Source organism: Nyctibius grandis, chromosome 1 (assembly GCF_013368605.1).
Source record: "Nyctibius grandis isolate bNycGra1 chromosome 1, bNycGra1.pri, whole genome shotgun sequence".
NCBI lineage: Eukaryota > Metazoa > Chordata > Aves > Nyctibiiformes > Nyctibiidae > Nyctibius > Nyctibius grandis.
Genome location: NC_090658.1, coordinates 26,890,372 through 26,912,293, shown reverse-complemented (window position 1 = coordinate 26,912,293; position 21,922 = coordinate 26,890,372). Strand labels below are relative to the sequence as shown.

The 21,922-nt window shown below is 46.5% G+C and overlaps 1 protein-coding gene across 1 annotated transcript in view; it reads right to left on the bottom strand.

The window, feature by feature from the left end:
- The window catches only part of PKDCC (protein kinase domain containing, cytoplasmic), a 39,126-nt gene extending 17,407 nt beyond the window's left edge, over positions 1-21,719 (bottom strand). The window contains exons 1-3 of the mRNA XM_068400634.1: positions 20,865-21,719; positions 6,588-6,710; positions 3,218-3,489 (exon numbers count right to left, since the gene is read on the bottom strand). Of these exons, the coding sequence (XP_068256735.1) occupies positions 3,218-3,489; positions 6,588-6,710; positions 20,865-21,527 (1,058 nt within the window). The 5' untranslated portion in view covers positions 21,528-21,719. The remainder of the gene's footprint in view (positions 1-3,217; positions 3,490-6,587; positions 6,711-20,864) is intronic.
- Between the last annotated feature and the right edge of the window lie 203 nt (positions 21,720-21,922).

Sequence of the window (21,922 nt, the reverse complement as noted above, 5' to 3'; positions counted from 1 at the left end):
ACAATATGCCTTTACCATCACCTGAAGTACACTTAATTTTCACATTGCTCCTTTAAATTTCTATTACTCTGCCAATATTGCTGCCTATTGCAAACTTAGTGTCATAGCAACCTAAGAGGGAGATGGACAGTTCAGGATCTGACAATATAAACAGAACTACCAGACATAAATATTAGGTAATGAGCAGAACAGGAACACAATTGGGAAATTGCCCTGCTTTACACCTAACCTGCAAAGTAAACGTTTTTTTTTCATGTACAGAGACCACATTGTCAAACAGAAACCTCCAGGGACTCATGCTCAGAAGGGAGACTAGCAGATATCTTACATAGGCATAAATTAAAAAATTAAGTTACTGATAGTAAAAATTGATCATAGACACAGGTATTATTGAGCTGACATATTCCACTTACACAATGAATATTTCCTTAAGATTTTAAGTCCCTTTTTCATCCCTTACAAAAATATTTATATGATTTATTATATATTCATATTGTTTAATTATAAACAATATCTATAATATTTATATTATTACTACTATATAAAACTGTATTAAAATATATTTAAATATATATAAATAAATATATATATATTATTAAGCAAGATTATCCACTGGTAGGTTTTCTTAGCGATGAGTATAAAAACAGCCAATATAAATACACACAGAAATCTAAAGAGCAGCATAACATTTGTAATGAATAATTTGCCTGGCAAATTTTACCTTATTTTTCTGCTTAGAGATTATCCATAAGCAGAGTCCGACTGACTGTGATTAGCTCTTTGCAAAAATTCAGTAGCTGTCATTTACTGTGCTAAACGCTGGATGGATGCGAGTCATGGAGATTTTTCTTTTTCCGTGGCTATATAAATATACGACTTGTTCTAATGCAAACACCCACATGTGAAATTCTGACATGTAGGGACACTGGTGCCCGCACAACTTAATCGCAGGAACATTTGTTATTCATCAATTCCAGGGCCAGTGGCATCCCTTGTGATCTGCATAACACAGACTGTCAGACCCTTTTACATTTGTTCCTACGGCCTTTTTTTTCCTTTTTTTTTGAGAACTATCTGATCTTAATTTAAGAATTGTCAATGATCACAGAATCAGAGAATGATTAGGGTTGGAAGGGACCTCTGGAGATCATCTAGAATGATGAAATGATGGAGAATTCATATCAGCCGTTGGTTAATAGTTCAAAATATTAATTATCCTTCCTTTTAAAACTGTCCAGTGCTTTGAAAATTGTTCCTCCAAACATTTGGAGTAAAACTCATAAAGGCACATTTGTGACAGAAGGTAACCATCTGAAAGTCAAGGCAGGCCAGTTCTTGCATAGTAGAGTTCTTTCCTTCAATTATTTACCTCATAAAGAAACCAGCTAGATAGCCTAATTACGCTTTCAAGGCTACGGCCTGCTATATTTTGAAATTATGACGGTTTTATGCATTGTTTGACATGTTGCTGCTTTTGACTTCTACCTAACAGCACCAGCAATCCTTTCCTGAGGGCAATCTCTAACCCTACAGCAACAGAGGGCATCCATGAAAATACAAAATCTAGTAGCCTATACCGAATGAACCGAAGATTTCGCCTCCCAAGGCAAGTGCGCAGTTTGTTGCTAATGCCCTAGCATGGGTGGTCTAAACCTACCATAGCATGAATCTGCTGTTAAACAAAAACCCACTGTCTCTATCGAATTAAGCAAAAGCGGGGGCTGAAAACACTGGGGCACTGTGCCTGTTACACACTGGTGCGCAGTTCAAAGGCAATATTAAGAACCGTAACAGAGAAAGACTGCTTCCTTCAGCGAGACCAGCAACCTGCCGCAAGCCCACCACACCGCAGACATATCCCCACTTACGACCGAGATGGATGGGTGCCTATTAAAGGTTTCTTAGCCAGACCAGTAAAACAGTCTTAACCAAAAGCTAGCAAGCTAAGCAGGATCTTTAAGCCAAGCAAATGGGAACGGAAAATTTTGCAGGACACACTAAAAACTGCGCTGCACAACTGCAGATGGCTGTCATGTGGTGCAGCCCATTTCACTGTGGTCAGCTAATGCAACACACATGCTGGTGAGCGCCCTGGGACCACAGCAGAAGACTCTCTTTGGAGCAGCCTCTCCTCGCTGTGGTCTGGCAGACAGTGAATGGTATGATACTTGAAAGGGAAGTCTAAGAAATGAGCACAGCATTATGGCATTGCTTTGAGATCCTCCTATCTGGATCAGACAAGGCGGCTGCCTGCCCCAGCAGCGCCTGTCAGCCGGAGCAGCGGCGGCAGGAGGAGCGCAGCACTGAGCATTGGCTACCGGCTCCCTGGGAAGCAGCGACACGGCTCCCCCAGCATCCCAGCCCAGCTCTCCGAGAGGAGCGATGGCCGACGGGGCAGAGCCGAGACCACAAACACAAAGCCATCGCTCAGAAGGACTCTGCTGTAAATCTGGAGAAACCCTTAAAATCAAATTCAGAAGACGGATGCATCAGCTGAACGCTTTCTTCAGCGTGGCCGACTGGTCTGGCGTGGCCAGTCACCTACGTCTCCCCCGCTGCGGGCGTGGCGTTGCCGCGGAGCGGGAACAGCACTAAGAGCCAGTCCCCCAGTGCTGGGAGGGGGGTGAAAGGGAGCACCCCTTGCTTTCAAAGGTTTGGGATTACACCCCAGATGGTCAGCCACTGAGGGTGCTCTATGTAGCCCCATGGCTGCACTGGGGACTGTTATCACCCTACCGAGGCAGGCTCCGGTGAGGCGGGGACCATCGAGCCGGAGCACAGGATGAGAGCTGAGCTCTACCTCTGCCTCTGAAGCCAGCCCTTTCCTCAGACGGTGGTGGGGAACACGTGATGACCCTTCTTAACTCACACTGAAGAAGAGCTGCCTGAATCATCCCACCACAGAGCTAATGGGCCCCCACCTCCACAGGCACCTCTGTTTCACTCCTATGAAAATCTCTACTCGTGTGAAGAATACAGTGAAATGAAACCAAGGTAAAAATAGACTAAAAGTGGTGAATCACACTCAAAATATGCAAAACATGTCCAAAGTTATAAATGCTACGTATTTTCAAAAATGAAACAATTATTCATGGCTTCACTTACTCTTGGGTAACAGTTCTGAGGCAATACGTACTCATTGATGTGAATAACTATAAAGGACGCTAGACACTTTTTGCCCACTTTCAACTCTCTTTTACCTTATCCGATCACGCACCTGTAGGCATTGTAGAGATTCCTCTTTTCGTTCATACTCTGACACCGTCCCTCAACCGAACAGGGCAGGGTGAAGTTCCTCGCGGGGAATTCCATGAAGCAGTCGCTGTTACTGGTGCAAGAGCTCTCCTCGATACTGGCATCGTCCAGATCTGTCACCTTCAGTTCCCCATCCACGATCACAAACTGCCGGGGACGAAAATCCAGTAACGTCACAGAGCCAAGAGGAGAGTGAGCCAAATAATGGAGAAGGCGAACTAAGCTGAGACATATCTGAAATGCAAAAACGTGGGTACCTTGCGTTACTTTCTCAGTGCAAAGTATATAAGTGAAACCACTTTAGTTGAAGATATATTCATAAATATATGACTTAATATAAGCATTATAACTTAACCTCAAAACTGAATGTTGCAACTAAGGTATTTTTCAAAGGATTAACATAGTTGATTGTAAAACCCTTAGAGACTTGAAACAAAAATAAGCTGCTTTACCAGTGCTTTCCCACACTATTCTTGAAGCAAGGCTCATTGTTGCTATTCTTACTTTTAATAGAAATAAAAGCATTAACTTTTAATAACACATTATGCACAGGCCTTGACCATGCAGCCTGGTTCTGCTCTTTTACAAACTCCAGGTCTGGAAGTTTTGGCCGGACTGCCCTGCAACCACGCCTGGAGCTCCAACTGTAGATGCTGTCTGTATTGCCTCCCTACTGATCCTGCCGTTAACTGCTTTTAGAATTTTTTTCCACTGGTTCGTCTTATGTTTGCCTTTTTCCAGGGAAGAAGGAAGCAAATTCCCAGAAAGAGGAGTTCCAAAGCTCCCCCATAACTCTTCACTGTGCCTCAGGGTAAGCGTATATGTCCGTCTGCCTTGATGGGTCTGCCTCAGTGGACCCTCATGTGCCACTTTGAGGCTGGGGTGGGAGCTCTGCGCTGATGCTGCACTTTATAATTGCAGGTTAGAAACCTGAGTAACTATTACTAGACAGCAAACTCGATGAACGTTGAACTCAGCCCCCTTACCAAAGCACTGTATTCAATTCTTGCATTCCTTTAGAGTCCACTATGTCACGTATTAATGCAAACGTAGCATTAATGTGAACAGTTAAATACTGGAATTTTTATTCTATGTATTAAATTAATAACAGGCCTTAGTCTAGCAAGCTTTTTATTGTTTAGATATAATCTTTGTTTTCTGTTAAAATACACCGTTAAGGCCACGTGCACTGAAGCAGTCAAACCTAAATTCAATCTCGGGGCATAAACGGTATACTCAGGGGAGCACCTAAATGTGTCCTTCATAAGAAAGCTGAGCGGGTCTGAAGTTATCCCTCACAGACCCTTCACCTGCGGGACATGAGGACTATCTCACACTTCTATAATCACTCTCCTGCTTGACCAGACTAGAACATTTTTATCCTACTTATAGGATACCACAGTTCACATGGAGATGCCTGTAGGTGTAGACGAACACGGGCCTGGTTATGGGACGCCAGACTTGACCAGCCTTTCCTCCCTCTGGAAGGACACAGGATTCACGTATGTGCCATCCTACAATACACTTTACATGAAAGGCACATCCAGCCCAAAGTAACCTATAATACACGTATCTTCAATTGCCAACAAACCCAGAACTTAGCTTGAATAAAAACACAGGCTGTCATCTGAAATACCAAAAGGCCCCTACTCCCACACTGGCAGCCTCTGTGACCAGGCTGACCCCGACGGGCTGCTGCCCTGCGTACCTGCTGCCAGGCTGGGACTGCAAATGCCCCCATACAACAAGCTTTAAGCACACAGAGGAAGGCTTTGCTCAGTATCGCACACCTCTGCCGAGCGCAGGGCCGCTGATCTGGGGACAAAGCTTACTGCTGAGTCTTTCAACACAAGGAGATTATTATTTGTAGGAATAAGGTCAAATATTTATGCAGCCGTTTTCAGGGCTGGACCACAAATAAGTCTCACATATCAAGAAGATACAATTTTATTTCCTCCTTCTTCTATGTGTTAGTCGCATTCTAGACAAGCTAACGAGTATGACATTATCTAAGACGTCATTACAGCGGTTGCAGGAATGTTTCATCTGTAATTCCACCTCTGTGAATCAGCTCAGCACCTTCATCTAATTCTCCTTCATCTCCCTTCGCAATTGCTTGCTCAGAAATATCCATGCTGGAAGGAAACTTCCCCGTTTATTATCCACAATCTAACATATCTCTTGGTCATTTACTTTGCACGTAGTTGCTGTCACAGTCTGTTATTTGCATTCCCTGGATTAGATGAGCCGCAGACAGGTCCTGTACTTCAGGTGCCGTGACGAACACCTCTACTGTGTATGAAGGCCATACTTCTTTCAGGAAAAGGGAGCTGAATCTTAGCGCAGGGAACACACTTGCTCCATCTATATTAGTAAAATAAACTCTGCCTGGGAACATTCCTGGGCACAGAAACTTAATCCCACACGCACACTTGCTGGCACGGCCTTGGCCCAGGTCTGACTGGCACCACGGCTGCTCTCCCCCACTGTCCCCAGACAGGATCCAGAAGGCAGCAGGGCCGGGCGACCACTCCCAACGGGCACCCTGCGAGCAGCCGCCCGGCCTTCAGAGAGAGCAGGAATCCAATGGCACAGACGTGGGCTGCACCTTGCTGGTTCGTCTCCAAGATCAACCCGGCGCACTTTTAATTTTCTGGTACAGATGTAGCCATGCAATCCAAAGTGTTTTAGATGAGGACTGCTGCTGCCTCGCAACGTCTGAGGGAGTTAACCTCAGCTGACGACACGTCCCAATATACACTGAGCGAGACAGCGCTGTCTTGATCAAAGCATTGCTACAGTCTGGCTTCATTCTGGACAAATTAAGTGTGACCTTCATGCTCCTGGTAAATTGCCAATGTGGTGGACAACTCGGGTTTGAGATTTGTGTACATTTATTTCACTCTCCCCCCACTAAAAGACGAACAGAGCAGGAAGCAGTAGAAAACAATTATAAAACCAACCTACGATAAGGATCAGGAAAGAAATGTAACATCCTTCTATTGTTTAAATCACAGTTGCAGAACACAACGCTCAACGCCAAAAATTCTGGGCCTCAAGCTTTAACAAGAAAGAAATGTTTGAAGATACCATGTAAAAAGCATATAACCAGCTACAATTAGATAACATCAAGAGACAAAATAGCACAGTATCTTAAACACTGCAGAAAGGGAGTGCTAAATGTTTTTTCTAAACCAAGATGTAAACATAAGCAAAGCAAATGTTTAATAAATGTGAATTGCACTGCATAGTACATAACCCCTACTTCATGCTTGATGTTATTTTGTATTCATCGCTCTCTTAAAAGTCCTTTTAAAACAGCTGTTACTCACTCGAAATCTGTCTTCCCAGGAAGTCTGTAAAAGCTGAATCATCTCTAAAGGCGAGCCTAGTTCAGTGATGGTCGTCAGCGTGTCTGGGATGTCATTGCTATCTTGGTAACAATAGCCATAAAGCTGAAAAAAAATCACAACCAGGCAATATCAGTGTAACGTATCTTGGCATGCTTTTACATTTCTCTGTGGATGAGGTGCTAAGTGAGCATTTCTTACAAGGCTCTGAGCTCTACACATTGTATTGCCTTGAAGTCCTCCCCAGTAGCTTTTGTATCCTCTCATTTGAGTGACGCTCCCTTGAAACTCCCAAATTAGCTGGCAGTCTCTTGTGGGCATCATACAGCACAGTGCCAGTGAAGTGGCCCCTGAATATCCCTCTGTACAGGATCTTATACCAATGAATGTTTAGGAGGGGGGGGGGAAATTAAAATAGCCATGAATGCAGAAATAGAATTCTATCTGAGGAAAAGTAGTTTAGCCTATGCAATATTTGGCTAAATCAGACTGATTTTCTGCTTAAAAGACACCACAAAATAGTTTTTAATGACACTACTGTTTGTGCATTGAGTGGCAATGTGTATTTCAATGACACGGTAGCTTGAAAAGCAACTGAAATGCCAAAACATATCTGTTCCCAGCCAGAAATGTCTCTCACTACACTTGATGGAGTTGTGTGTGCAGAATCTCTAAAGAAGGGCAAATACTCCAAAATATTATCTACCAGTAGCTTCTTCAATTTAAAAGCATTTAAATGGCAATTTCGGCTATACTCCAGCTCCTTCTTGCACTTCCTTTCCAAGGACATTTGAATGATTAATTTTCACTTGCACAAAGAATTGCACAAGAAGAATATTTAAAGACTGTGGAGAAGAGATGTCTTGCTTTATATGGAGTGGCACAATGTCTGACAGGGCTAGGGGACAGACTTCTACAAACTCCATGCCAAGCCCTGGCAAAGAGTCAGTTAAATGAGCCTGATAAGGATCTGATTGCAACTTTCCAGCCAGAACAGCATGCACATGAAATAAAATTAAATGTAATCTCTGCCGCCAGTCAAATAAACCATACAGCAAAAGGGTCTGTGTGAAAATGCAGCATTAAAAAATGCCCTGCTGCTATTGCTCTACTGCCTTGCCCTGAGTAATTTCACTTTTCAAACCTCTTAGTTTTCAAAAGCTCAGGGAAGCTGACAGGGGGTCTCCTCTGAGCTGAGGGGAGTTGGATATGGCCCCACAGAAGCAGCCAGGCTCATCCAGAGCAGAAGGGGGACCGACCCCAACTCACCAGGAAAGCAGAGAGCCAGACTAGCGAGTGTCATGGATGGAGGGAGTGGGGTGAGGCTGAACACAACCTCTGCGAGCAGATTCGAGTACCAAGCACATTCTTATGCCTTGTGACCCTCACAGACAGAAGAGCAAAGACCAGGCTAAAGTCAGCAACTACGGGGATTTGTTATGAACCGTTCTGCTAGCTCTGACTGTAGCTGTCTACATTTAAAGGAAAAAAGGGTGCCAAAAAATGTAAAAGAAGTAAACAATTTTTCTTTTTAGTGTAAAAATGGCGCTGTATTTCAAAACAGCTGCTTAAACACGGACGTTAACCTAAACAAAAAAAAAGGGCTAGAAGATTTTATTTTAAAACATGCCGAACAGATTTTGGCACTGATGCACAAGAGAATTTGAGATAGATGCCGATATGAACATCTGAAATAGGAAAAGGGACCCTTCTCTTTACTGCCAGAACCATGACAAAGATTGAAACAGCAACCATTTCTTAATCTAGAGCCATTCATATCAGACTTGGGTTTGTTCCTTATCATCTGTGACACCATTTTTGGGCAGCTTAATTGACAGGAGTTAAATCTTCGTGTGCTGCAAACTATCTTTGAGGATCACATGAGCACAATTCTGTTTAAGCCTTCTGAACTAGCAAAAAAAGAAATTAAATGAAAAGATTTAATACAATATCTTCTCTTAGGAGACGAGCTGGGTTCTGCAGCTCTTACTAGGCATTTCACGTCTGTCTTGTGTGGGGGCAGACTAAGAAGGCAGGATGAAGCTCAGTAGGTTTGAAAACCCTCACTTCTGATGTCAAAAGCTAACATCTGCTTCTGTATCATCTGCAGAGTTCAACGCTTGTCTTTAGCACAGTAATACTATCCACTGCAGGGGGAAAAAAAAAGCACCATAAGGGAAATTAGCAAGCAATACAGACTGGGAAATGACAGTATCGCAGTAACTGCTGGGTCACGGTAACACTGAATACAAAAAAGATAGCAGTCTTCACTAGATATTCTCAGCATTTGTGAAAACCACCCCAGAAACAGAAATATGGGAGACAGACAACTATACATCCACTTGATTATAAAAACATAATACATACATATCTGTACACACAAAATAAATGAGAAATCAGTCTTATTATCTATTTATGTGCATATGAACACGTAACTAGAAATGAATTACAGTATCTATTTGTATCTATTTTATCTCAATCCATGAATGCCAATAGTAATAATAATGATTTAGATTTGTTCTCAGAGAGCTGGAACTTTGCTTGTAAGTAATTCTTTCATTGTAGTATTCAATTTGTACCTTGGCAAAAAAGTCTTCACTGCCTGAGTGTATGAGTATTCAGTGTATATTTTACTATAGTAATGCCCATTTAATTACTCCAGTCATTGTGGAAGCTTAAATTACCTGATTCCGTTTTGGTTTTATATTAAATTGCTCTTTATTCTCACAAGAAAATTTTCTTGCACGAGTACTGCTGAACTCAATCAATCTTACAAGCTGAAAAACACAGTACTGAGCAAGTTAGTATAGGTCTAACTCAAAAACATATAATCTAACCTGAGCTCTTTATTGCTTTTACTTAAGTGAAACCTCTCCAGATGCAGTGTTTATTACATAATTATACAGAGTTATAAAAGCACAGAAGTCTGAGATATAAAGGATTTATTGGGCTGCATTTATACTTTTCTAAACGAACTCCTGAAACTAAATGCAAAAATGCACATGTAATTACATGGCCATATTTGTATGTGCAATTACCATGATTACAAACTGGGCATGTCCCAACAGCCAGTTAAGCATCTAAACTGGTTACATTCATCCCCTCCTGATGAACCACCACCCAGCACACAGATGTTACAAAATATAGAATATATTTAGATGCAAAATATTCCAAGACAGTAATTCTTAGGCCTTTCGTTTAAGAAGCTGACTTATTAAGACAAAGAAACAACAAGTACAGAGGTACTACCCAAAATACTTTTTTTTTTCCTTCCTTTTTGTTTTTGTCCAATCCATTTTAAGGTCTGAAATGAGACAAAATGGTTTGTATTCCCAGACAGTGAAGTAAGAAGCAGATAGCTGGATGCATACAATAACAAGTAAAATAACCACATGGGGAAACTGAATATAGCTGGAAGCAAAAGATGAGCCAAAATATCTCCTCTATCTGAAATTCTATTAGGTTGGACATCATTCTCAGCGTCGCAAAGCTACACTTTAGATATATTCAAGAGTGATGGTTTTCATACGCCTTTTCAGCGTGGTTCCAATTAAATGAATGGAAAGAAATACAATCCCACATCTTTTTGCTATCTCGTGTCACTGCATTTAAATGCCACCCCAATATATTTTTGTGTAGAATCTAATAGCAAACAGTCACAATACTGGGATGCCTTTCTGTCTGTTTAGAAAAACATATGCCAGAGATGAAATGTTGACCTGTTCTCACATCGTGTGCCGTAATTCATTTCGAGGAGCCCTGTTTACCGAATCCTTCCCTCACTGTTTGGATTTTCACAGTCATAAAGGCTCGATCCTGTATTAGTCGTTATGCTCACAAAACTCCCACTGACTTCAGCAGTTTTTAGGCACGCTGGGCACGCAGGGTCAGCCCCTGCGAAAGTTATATTGCTTTGCAGGAGCCCATGTCCCTACAGCCGGTCAGTTCACCTCCCTTTACAATCCCCTTTTACTACAAATTATGGGGACAGAGGTGCCCCTTTCAGAGGAGCTGGGGCAGAGGGGGAGGGCGAAAGCAGAGGTCAGCCCCTACACAAAAGCTGACAAGATTACTGAATAAAAACACAAAATAAAGGAGCTTATTAAGCTGTCATCAGCAGGGTAAGTCTGTGCAAACAACGGGCCCTCCTGCATCACCGTAGGCGCCCTAGCTGGATTTTCAGAAAAATAAATGTCAAGCCAGAACCTCTGCCAAAGTGCTACATTTCATTTATCGAGGTTGCTCAGCGGGGAAGGGTAGGACCGGCCACCTTCCCCGCCTGGGCTTGGCTCTGCCCGGCTGTGGCAGAATTGCTGCCCCGGCTACTGGAGGGCAAAACTCCCCTGTAAAGATCATGTGGTTTCCCTAAAAATCACAACACGCTGTGAATCTTTCTCTTTGCCTTGCTAGGTTTTACCCTTAATGTTCACGATTTTTAGATTTTCTCTACAGCCACAAAAGTTGGAAATTTCCCCCTTTTTTATTTAATGAACATGTGATTTCCATGATCCCAGGAACAGGAACTTCGAGAACACTATTTCCAGCAGTAATATAAGTGACACACTCAACTGCATTACACCAGAAGTAATTTCTAGAAACCTAATTCTCTTTTCATTTGGACTTGCACAAACTACTACAGTAAGGCCTAACTGCTCCCCACAATAGAAAAGTGCAATTAAAAAAAAAAAAGAATCTCACTTTTATGAAGAGCAACAGCAGTCAACACTGGCCACAGTCTTCAACTTCAAAAATACATGGACACAAGGTTACTTAATCAAAACTCATTGTGTCAAGACGGCATTTTGTAGTGACTTGGTGCCCGACGGAAATAAAAAGCTCCCACTGCCATTGCTAGCCATTTGATGAGACATTTGCTACAAGTCAAAACCAGAACAGCACATTTTGGAAGCTCTCTCCACTGTATTGCTATCAAAGTGAATGTAATATTTTTTTATGCCCACCAGTCCTTGGATTCACCTTTAATTCTTGGAGCGCTGGGACAGTCCCTGTGAGAGCAGGAACATACAGCACTGCCTCATACAGCTATGATTTACCAATACATGATTTGAGATGTTTATGTCACTCTAAAATCTAGTAATCTCTCAGATTTTAAATATCTCCCTTCATTGCTGATGAATATATAATATATATACATATATAAATATACACACTTCTGATGGTATATACATATATAAGTATACACACATACACACAAGCACAAATATATGTACATATTTGGGTATATATGACATATATATGTATATGTGTGTTTATATAATATATACACATAATATTTGTGTCTATATTTTAATGTGTTTTATACATATAAAAATACATTAAAATATTTTTATATCTTGTCACACCTACTCAGCCCAAAAGCATCTGCAAACATGCACCTCCCTGGAAAAAGGATGGGTTCCCTGAAAGGCCTAAACTTAATAAAGATCGATGCAACATCAGCCTTCCTGCTACAGAGTATATAGAGATGATGCATGAGAAGTGAATCTAGCAATCAAGCCCTGCCAAGTGCTGAGCTTCATTGGAAAAAAGACTTTCATACAGGGCAACCCAAGCACCACATAGAACCTTTGAAGAACAGGACCAAAACTGTGTGTTGACAGCTGTGAGGCAGGATTTCCTCTGCTGCTGGATACTAGAACCAAGAGCGAGCAGTGGGTAATTCTAATATTAAACTCCAAATTCACAGCTCTGCCTAGGCTTTTATTTATAAATGCATTATTACGATTAGCACTAAACTCCAGAAGAGCTGGAAGGTACAGGAATCTCAGACCTGGCACTGTTACGAAACATGGAAGTTCATTAATAGAAAAATTGGAACTTATTATTTAGAAACACACACATATGTATATCTAACCATACCTGTCAGTATATCCACAGAGGTCCATAGATATCTCCATATATTTTAAATGTATGAGTGTGTATACATATCCATATATACCTGCTGTTCTGACACATATTATGTTGGCTATAATCTTATGATTTAATAACGTTATCTCCCTTTTACTCTCCCTGCTTTACTTACACTCTGAAGTGGAAAATTCTTCTACTAAAAACATTTACAGCACTTTGAATTTGCATCGCACTGCACAAGCTCAAGGCCCAACCCTGCAAATATTTAGTCACACAAGTAGCCTACTCTTGTAAAGCCTTCCAGTGAAGACAAATAGATCACTCACACAACCATGATTTCAGTGGAAATGGGCTGATATCACTGGATGCACAGTTCATTAGCTTGTAAATAGCCAGACCAGAAGCTCCCCTGACCTCCAGCCACAGCCACTGCATTCAGTTCCACTGCTCCTCAAGTTTAACCCTTCCTAATGACGTGATTTTGCATTACAAAACTATCAAATAACTGTGCACTGTGTGTTCGTAAAAGCTTGATTTGGATTCATTACTCGTCTGTATAATTCTTCTTTCTTAGGTACCTGAGTCATATGACTGTGTACTTTATCAGGAGCTTTAAAATAAGCTTGGAATCTATCTGCAGCTACATAGTCCAAGAAAAAGTAACTCTTTCCAAACTATATTGTTCCAAATTTGGCCTAAAACAATATAAAATATCCGTGTTTTGTGCCTACTACCTAAACTGAGTGGTTCAGCTGAGTGTGACAAAAAATAACAACTCCTTTAAAATTAGTCTAGAGTCAATATTAGTATTAGCACAGTGCCTGTGAGAACTCGTTCTTGTCAAGTTTTTCATGGCCATCACAGAAATGAAATATTGCAATGGGAGTTAGATGCCACAAGGCACTGATGTGAACCATCAGGTGGCTGTGTTGGCACAAAAAAATCCATGAAAATCCATGAAAAAGACCTTTAAAAAACCCAGCTTGTATATCTGACACAGACACTTCATAAACCAGGGCTGCAACACTTCTAAGTGTGGGCCAGCTCATGCCTGAGGCCACCAAGACTCTGTGTCTGTGCAGCGAGCAGAGGGCCAGAGAAGCAGAGCTCTGTCAGCCCTGGTGTGCCCTTCCAGGGGTCATCTCCTGCCTCCAGCCCTACCAGCCCTTCCCAAAACAGGGCTGCAAGGAGAAGACAGAGCATGTGCAAAAGGGCCACAACCATCCGTTACAAGGATAGGATACAACAGAATAGAACAGAACAGATTAGAATAGAATATTTTCGGTTGGAAGGGACCTACAACCATCACCTAGTCCAACTGTCTAACCACTTCAGGGCTGACCAAAACTTAGAGCATGTTATTAAGGGCATTGTCCAAATGCCTCTTAAACACTGACAGGCTTGGGGCTTCGACCACCTCTCTAGGAAGCCTGTTCCAGTGTTTGATCACCCTCTTGGTAAAGAAATGCTTCTTAATGTCCAGTCTAAACCTCCCCTGGCACAGCTTTGAACCACTGCCACACGTCCTATCACTGGATACCAGGGAGAAGAGGTTTACCCAGATACCCCACATTTGTGGGGGCTGCAAGAGTGAAAAGAGAAACTCTAAAAAGCATGTGCTTTCCCTTGCAATTCTGCCCTGGTCATAACTAATTTCCAGGGCAGGATATTCACGGGGTGGAGCGGCCTTGTTCACTCATTGTCACTCCCATGAAAAAAGCAAGCAGCAAGGGAGAACTTGATCATACCCCCAGCATCCCATGGTGACCAGCGATCTCCCCAAGCTGCTGCACAGAAGGAGCAGTGCTGGGCTCCCCTGAAGGCAACTGGATGAGGTTGCGAGTCATCAGCTCCCATAAAGGAGGCAGAAATTCAAACCAGAGTCTTCTGGAACGATTTATATGGCACATAAAAATGAGAAGCAATCACAGAAATCATTCAACAAGTGACTGGGATTAGTTTTATGAATGCTGCTTACAAAAGGACGGACAATGTAGCCCTTTTAACTTATGAGATGGCACGTGCCTTATGGAAAGCTGTTCCTGCCAACAGCTTTGCAAGTTGAACACCCTCTGCCATCCCATGCAATTCAATGGGAAAAACTGGTTTTTGGCGACTTCATCATCAAGACGTACAGCTTGCCTTCCAGTGACATGAACAGTTAGAGTTGGTTTGCAATTGTATCAGCTCTGCGCTTCCAGCAGCTCTGGAGTTCTTGTTAACAGATCCTTTCTTCACTCTTAAAAGTGCAGGATAACATCTGGGCCTTTTGGGAAGCAGTCTTGCAATAAAGAAGCACTTTGTGTAATTCTTCTTTCCTCGCCAAACCGCATCTGTCTGCTCTCTCTGCCCTTCTCCACTCCACCCCGAGCTCCTTGGGGCTGTGGGGACATCTGTTAGCAGCAGCGAGCTGTCTCCACCGAGCCATCAGTAGGTGGCACTGCCTGCTTCTTTTCGCTCCACCCACGTAAATGTCCAGTGCTGACACCCTATATTGACCACCACTAACAATTTTGAAAGATGCCCAAGTGACTTAGGCACCTCGTGTCCTGCAAGGTGCACCTACAGCAATGTCAAGCAATGGAGTGACTGGGACAAAGAAGCAGTTCCATCGCAGCTCACCAGGCAGCGGTGGTGACAGCTTTACCAGAGGACAGAGGTGGCAAGCGAGCAGTGCAAACCTCTCCTGCCAGCTCACCAGGATTTGGCAGGCTCATCTGCCTGGGATCTGAAGTTCCTCTGATCCTAAAGCCAGTTACACCGATGGTGTCAGCCTGGTCTTGCACCGTGTGTGGTAGCCTCATTCATCTTTAGCCAACCTGTCCCAAGAGCAGCTCAACTGAGCTACTTTAGAAAAGCATTAGAAAAAAATCCTGGTCTAAAATGACCCTCCTACTTCCAGCAACGATGACTGCATGTGGAGCGCATGGTCAGACCCCAGCCAGCCCCAGCCCCAGTCTGGAAGGTTAATTCTCATTAGGTGCTTGGTTTCGAAAGGTTTGCTCCCAAGAGCTGTGAACCTCTGCTGCTCCATCCGAAATTCAGAATGACAAATTCTCCACATAGTCACCCACCAGCTGATATCAGCAACCACAGCACTCTTCTCAGGCCAGCCATTCCCAAAGCTGTCATGGTCAAACTCCAGACAACTGCAGATCAAGGCTTGTTGCTGGGAATCTTGCACCATTGCCACCACAAAGGGGATTCAATGCCCACCCGCTGGCAAGAGGGAAGAGGTCCCCAAGTAGCTGTTTCCACCATGGCTTGATCTCCCCTTCCCCCCTCCTTTCTGTGAAAACAACAGTGTATTCATGCAAGAAGGATGGAGAAGGACCAGACCTTCAAGAGTCCATACACTTCCTATGCAAATGTATTTGCACTGGAAATTAATTGTATATTGACTTTCTTCAGATTTGGAAAGACTGTCTACTTCCACTTGGAATAAGCAAACTGTATAGAAAGCTTTACTATTTTAATTCTCACATTAAAATTAAAACTGCTCTATCCTGCTGGCTACGCATACGTATAGGGAAACCATCAGGGTAAAGTGTCTGTTAATTATCACATGTAAAGAAAAGAAAACCTTATTTTAAAATAGGTATTTAAAAATACCATGACCGGCTAGCACATCTTAAGTCTATGAACTTGTCAACAGCAAGTGATGAATTATTTTCAGTACTATTTCATTCAATGAATTTTCTAAGTGATAAATATTCTCACTGTAATCATGACCATTTAAAACCGATCAGTAACAAATACACTAGAGCTAACTGAACCAATTCATACAGAAACTGCTTTGATGTCATAAATTGGATGGTGACTTTTTTAGTGTCAATTCCATCCCAGTATTTCATCTGCGTGTTTTAACTTTACCCTAAAGCTCACTAAGCCAAATGAAACGGCCTTGTCTGGGCATTCAGCAAACCAATGGTTCTGTGAGCAGCTGGTGTCTTCCACTGGCTTCAGACAAAGGCAACCCTTTGCCTTGAGCTTTTGTGCTTTGTTTTTAAGAAAGAGGTAGCTCCTTCTTAAATGAATCATTGTGAACTCACACTAGAAGTGCTGATAAATAGCTGTCACAGAAATAAGCTTGCACTTTTCCAAACGTCTGCACTTTCAAACCTTCCCTCCCCTCTCTTTAGCTTCAGCAATGCAAAGGAAGAAAGAATTCCTCCAAAGAACGGCTTATGCCCATGAATGGCAACACCCTTAATTCTGATACTCCAGGGCTATAATTACATTATTACAGTAAATCAAACATTGCCTTTGTGTCTTTACAATCGCGCTCATTGTTTGAAATTAACTGCAAATGGTTTGATTTTCTTTTCTTCCTCAAATACGGGCAGGGAGGAATTAAAGCACACTAAATCATCTTCCCCACTAAAACGCATGGAAAGCCAGGATTCAGACTGCAGCATTTGAACTTTGCAAGAAAAGAAACCACAGCACAGAGGGAAAGGAAGAGATCAGGCACCACGTTTGACACAGAGCGACTGCAAAGCAATTAGCGGGCCGCTAAATCCTCTGTTACAATAAATCAGTGACCCAGTTCCCCCTCTTCCCCAGTGCCCTTCATTATAAAATCAACTTTAATCAACCCCTCTCTTTCCCACTCCAAAGCAAATATATTTTCACTGCAGTCTGCACCTGCCCTTCCCAGTGGCCCAGGGAGCCTCGGGAAGCCCCGGCGAGCTGCAGGGGGGAGGGCGGGGGGCTGCCCCAGATTTGCTGGGGCAAGGGGGGGCGATGGCCCAGCGCTGGCACTCCAGCGGGCATACAAGTGATGGGCAGGGCACAGAAATAAAAATATGAAGGCAAGCTGCCTTTGCATCAGCGTTGGCTAATGCAAAATCACTCTCCCTCTTGCTGGTTTTCCATGTTTCTTTTGATGGGCTTGATTCACCACATCTGCCAGAGCCGACACATCTGGCTCCTTCCCCAGGCAGAGGGCACGGCGGATATGTCAACATGTTGTCTGAAGGCAGTGGTACTTTCTGGAAAGAGCTCTTTTCCCCGCTATCATATATTGTACAATAATCAAGTCTTTTAAAAGGATGGCTAACAAAAAAAAAAAAAAAAAAGAAAAAAAAAAGCTGATTTTGACAAGAGACAGGCCAGAATGGGAACTGCTGAGACAGTAAAGAACAAGCCTGTTATCTTACAAACTACACTTCAGGCTGTCAGCTGCCAGAGATTTACAGGAAAACCCCCTTTCCTAGGACTGAACCTACACGGGACTTTTATTTCCAGCAAAAGAACCTCACGAACACATTCACCCCGAATAGCCCCTGACCGGGACCAGGACTGCTTCGGAGCGGCCGGGCACAGAGCAGGACAAGGCAGCCCGGGGAGGGGGGCGGCTGCGTGGATGGGTCCCCGGGTACCGGGGCCGTCCTCCCATCCCACCCCGCGGCGGGGGCAGGCGGAGGCAGACCTCCCGCTGTCCTCAAGCAGCCCCGGGCGGGGGCTGCGGGGATCCCGCCGCGCTGGCAGCCGGGCGGCGCTCGCAGGTGGCAGCGCGGGGGGGTCGAGGGACAAGCATCGCCGCCCTCCATGCCCAAAACCCTTCCGGCTCCCCCCTTCCTGCCCCGAGCCGGGGCTGCTGCAGGCTGCCCGCCAGCCCTGCCCTCCCCCAGCACGGCACGGTGGCAGGAGGGTGGCATGTCCTTCGAGCTATTTATAGCAGCCGGCTCATATTTGGGTATGCCAGGAGCCGCCGGGGGGGTAAGGAGAGAAAAAAGGGGGTAAGGAGGAAAGGCAGAAAAACTCCCGGCCTTCGGTGGCCCAGTCGATGTTGGGAGGTGCCTGTGCCATCTGTAAGCAGTGTGGGTCCCACTGCTCCTATGGAAGCTGAAGCGCCTGTCAAAAGCCAGAGGAGCAGGGAGGAGATGTTGACTTTTGAACTGATTGCCTCTCCCTCGGCCGCAAACCCTGGACGGTGATTTCTAAGCCCTGGGCCAGCTTCCGCTGAAAACAAGCTAAAAATCAGTCTTGAAGTCGGTAGATCCTGTCCCCTTTGAGATTTTAACAGAGACATAATCCATAAATTTCACGTTGCTCACTGGTGCCCATTTTCCGCACTGGTTTTACGACTCCAGCTTGACACCAGAGACCTATTCCTGGCCCATACGGCTGCCCCGACTGTGCCTAGATAAAGCCCATCAGGTCGATTTTTATAGTCTCCTTTCAAGGTAATGTCTTATCAAACGTTCATCCCTCACTCACATCGCAGTAACCTCGCCCCATGCATCTCCAGAACGAAATATGTCAAACAAAAAGGTTGGTGATGTACGGGGGCTCGGGGCTCCTCTGATCTCAGCCAGGCAGCTCTGCCAGGGGCTGATGGAGCCGCAGGGCAGACAAAAGAAAACGCCATGACAAAATCGGAACAAAACTGAAAACATGTTTCTGATTTAAGTGAAATCTATTTTTAAATTGGGTGGCATGTAAATATGAAGCCCTAATTAACACGTGGGATTTTTGCCCGTGAGAGCATTTTCCCAGCATGGAGGTTGGGTGTGTTTCTCCTCCCGGCGCTTGGGGAAGCGCCTGCTCATCCTCCAGCTCCTCCGGCCCCGGCCCTCCTCGCCGAGGGACACCCCACACCTCGCCTGCGCTTCGCCCTCCAGAGTCCACCTGACATCCCAAAAGGGAGGAGTGAATTACTGCGGCTCCTGTAAGGTTTGCTACGGAGGGAGCAGTGCTCCAGGCAGCTCCGGCAGCGCAGCCGGCCCTGCCAGCCTGCTGCCTGCACACGCGGGAACACCACGGGGCGGCTGCTGGGGACCCTTCACACACAACGCAACCCCTTGTCATTTTGTCAGGAGGATGAGCTATTTACAAATTAATCTCTCCAGAGCAGAAAACTACACACGAGTAACATGGGGAAGAAACACTAGTGCCTACCAAAACGACCCGCAAGTTTAAAAACACACACTTCAAGCTCGACCTGGCAAGCTCGCTTCCACTGAGCAAGAAAAACAATCCTGGGGGCAAAAAAAAAAAAATCCCCTCCACGTTTACAACTGTAGGGTGTATTTCCTGCTGTCACCTCAATCAGTAACGATGGCTGCACCCAAGCACGGTTTTCCCAACAAGAATTCATCACAGCAACAGAGAGGCAAGTAACATCCTTACTAGGAGCACAGCTCTTTGTAACTTGCTAGATGTTGTTCTCCTCATGTTTTATAGTTAGACCTGACACCTCTGAGGAAAGAATACGGAAATAGGAAGGAAGGAAGGAAGGAAGGAAGGAAGGAAGGAAGGAAGGAATTTTAATACCTATTTTCTTGTCGTGGATAAATCATGACTACCCTTTCTTTGAACGGTATATGAAACTCGAGAGCTTTGATCGTTGGGATCTGAAGTTCTCGTGGGGGAGCTGGTACTCCTGCTGCTGCTGCTGCAGAAACACAAAACTCCTTTACTCGATTCAGTTCAAAAAGCACCTACTGTGAGACCGGCTGCTCTAACGTTCATTTTTTATTCTACTGCAACGCAATAGGAATTTCCATACCAGCATTTACATCCAAATGGACCCGTTGAGATTCATGCTGATGTGTAACAGTCCGACTATGCAGCCCTTCTGGCAAGTGCCGCGGTGCCGGCGCGCTGACTAACGAGACGAACCCTGGGCCCGTCCCCGCTGGTTAGCCCCTGGGCTGATCCGTGTGCCGGGGCTGCGGGTACCCAGGGGCTGCCCGCCGAAAGCCACCGCAAGCGCTGCCAGGGGTGCCCCCTCTGCCTGCTTCTCTCCAGGGCTGCCCGGAGCAAGCGGCGCTTGCATCCAAGAGAGCTTTTATTTCCTACATGTGGGGAGCGCTTTTCAATCTCCAAGTCCTCCCTAAACCCTCTCCCTCGCCCTCTTCCTCACCTCAGTGTTATTTACGAGGAAAAGCGATCGGGAGGCAAGCCGCAAGGCCGGCCGCGGCGGGAGGACGTCGGTGAGGTGAGCCCTGCAGCGGGCGCAGGGGGAATGCGCCGCATCCCGCACCTTTCCTCGGCCGTGCCCCCGGGCCCGCCGCGCCCCGCGGGGTGTCGGCAGGGGGTGAGCACCGCTGACGGTGCGCGGCTGCCGGCGGAAAGCGCCCATCGACCGGGACCCGGGATGGGGACGGGAGGTGAGGACCCGCCGTGCCCGCAGGGACCTCTGTGTCAGCACCACCACCCCCCACCGCGCCTCTCGACGGGGCTGCGGCTGCCCACGGAGAGGGGGGTAAACTCTCGGGGGCTCCGCGGGACGCCCCCGGCCCGCTCCCCGCTCACGCTCGGGCCGGCGGTGATAGCACCGACAGCCTGCCCGCAGCGGGGCCAAAAAAGCGGCGGAAAACCGGCGCAACCCACACGCCTCGGCGGGGCTCCGCGGCCGCCCGCGCAGGACCCGTGTACCTGCAGGACGTTGGCGTGGCGCAGCCGCTGCAGCAGGATCATCTCCTTGACGATCTTGTAGGCAGCCAGGCGGTAGCAGTCCCCCAGGGCGGAGAACTGCCGCACGCAGTGGGCGATGTCGTGCCCGCCGAAATCCACCGCCTTCAGCGCCACGGCCAGCGTGCGGTTGAGCACCGCCTTGTAGACCGCCTTGGTGTACCCCGAGCCCAAGTACTGCACGCCGCTGACATTGCGGATGTCGCGGCAGCCCAGCAACGGCGGCTCCAGCGAGAGCTCGGCCGAGGCGCCGGCCCGCGGCCCCGCCGCCGCTCGGCCCCGCGGCCCCGGCGGCCGCGGCTGCTCTGCCGAGGTGCGCGGCGGCGCCAGGTCCATCAGGCGCCGCTCCCGCGGCCGCAGCGGCCGCCGCCCCGCCGCCGCCGCCCGGTGCTGCCGGTAGCGCAGCACCTCCTCGTAGCGCTCGCGGATCTGCCGCGCTAGGGCGGCCCGGCCGCCGCCGCCGCCCTCCTCCTCCGGCGGGTAGAGGGGGGCGCCGGGCGGGGAGGGGGGCGCCCCGTCGCGGGGCGGCGGGTGATCGGAGCCGGGGATGAAGAGGACGTTGAGCAGGGTGCCCAGGAGGAAGGCGAGGCAGCAGCCGGCCGCCGCCGCCGTTTTCCTGCGCCTCATCGCCACTTCGCTGCCGGCTGGTCCAGCCTTTCGGGCTTCTCTGCTCTCGCCCCTTCCCCGGGAACCAGCTCCGAGGCTTTCCCCCCCCCCCCTTTTTTTTTTTCCTCTCCGGGCTGTGCCGGCGGCAGAGCGGACCCGGGCGCTCAGACGGAGCTCAGCCCCTTACGGCGCTCCCGCATGACACTTGCCTCCCTGCTTTTAAGCCTCTGAAGCACTTATTATTAGCGGGACGCGGAGGAGGGCGGGGGGGCGGGGGGGATCCCCGGCTCGCTACCCCCGCCGACGCGCAATGATTGACAGCCCGGCCCTTCCCGCGGCCCGGCCGAGCAGCAGGGGGGCCTGGGAAACGTAGTCCCTCGCGGAAGCCCCGCCGGCCAGCCCGGGAGCCGGGACTA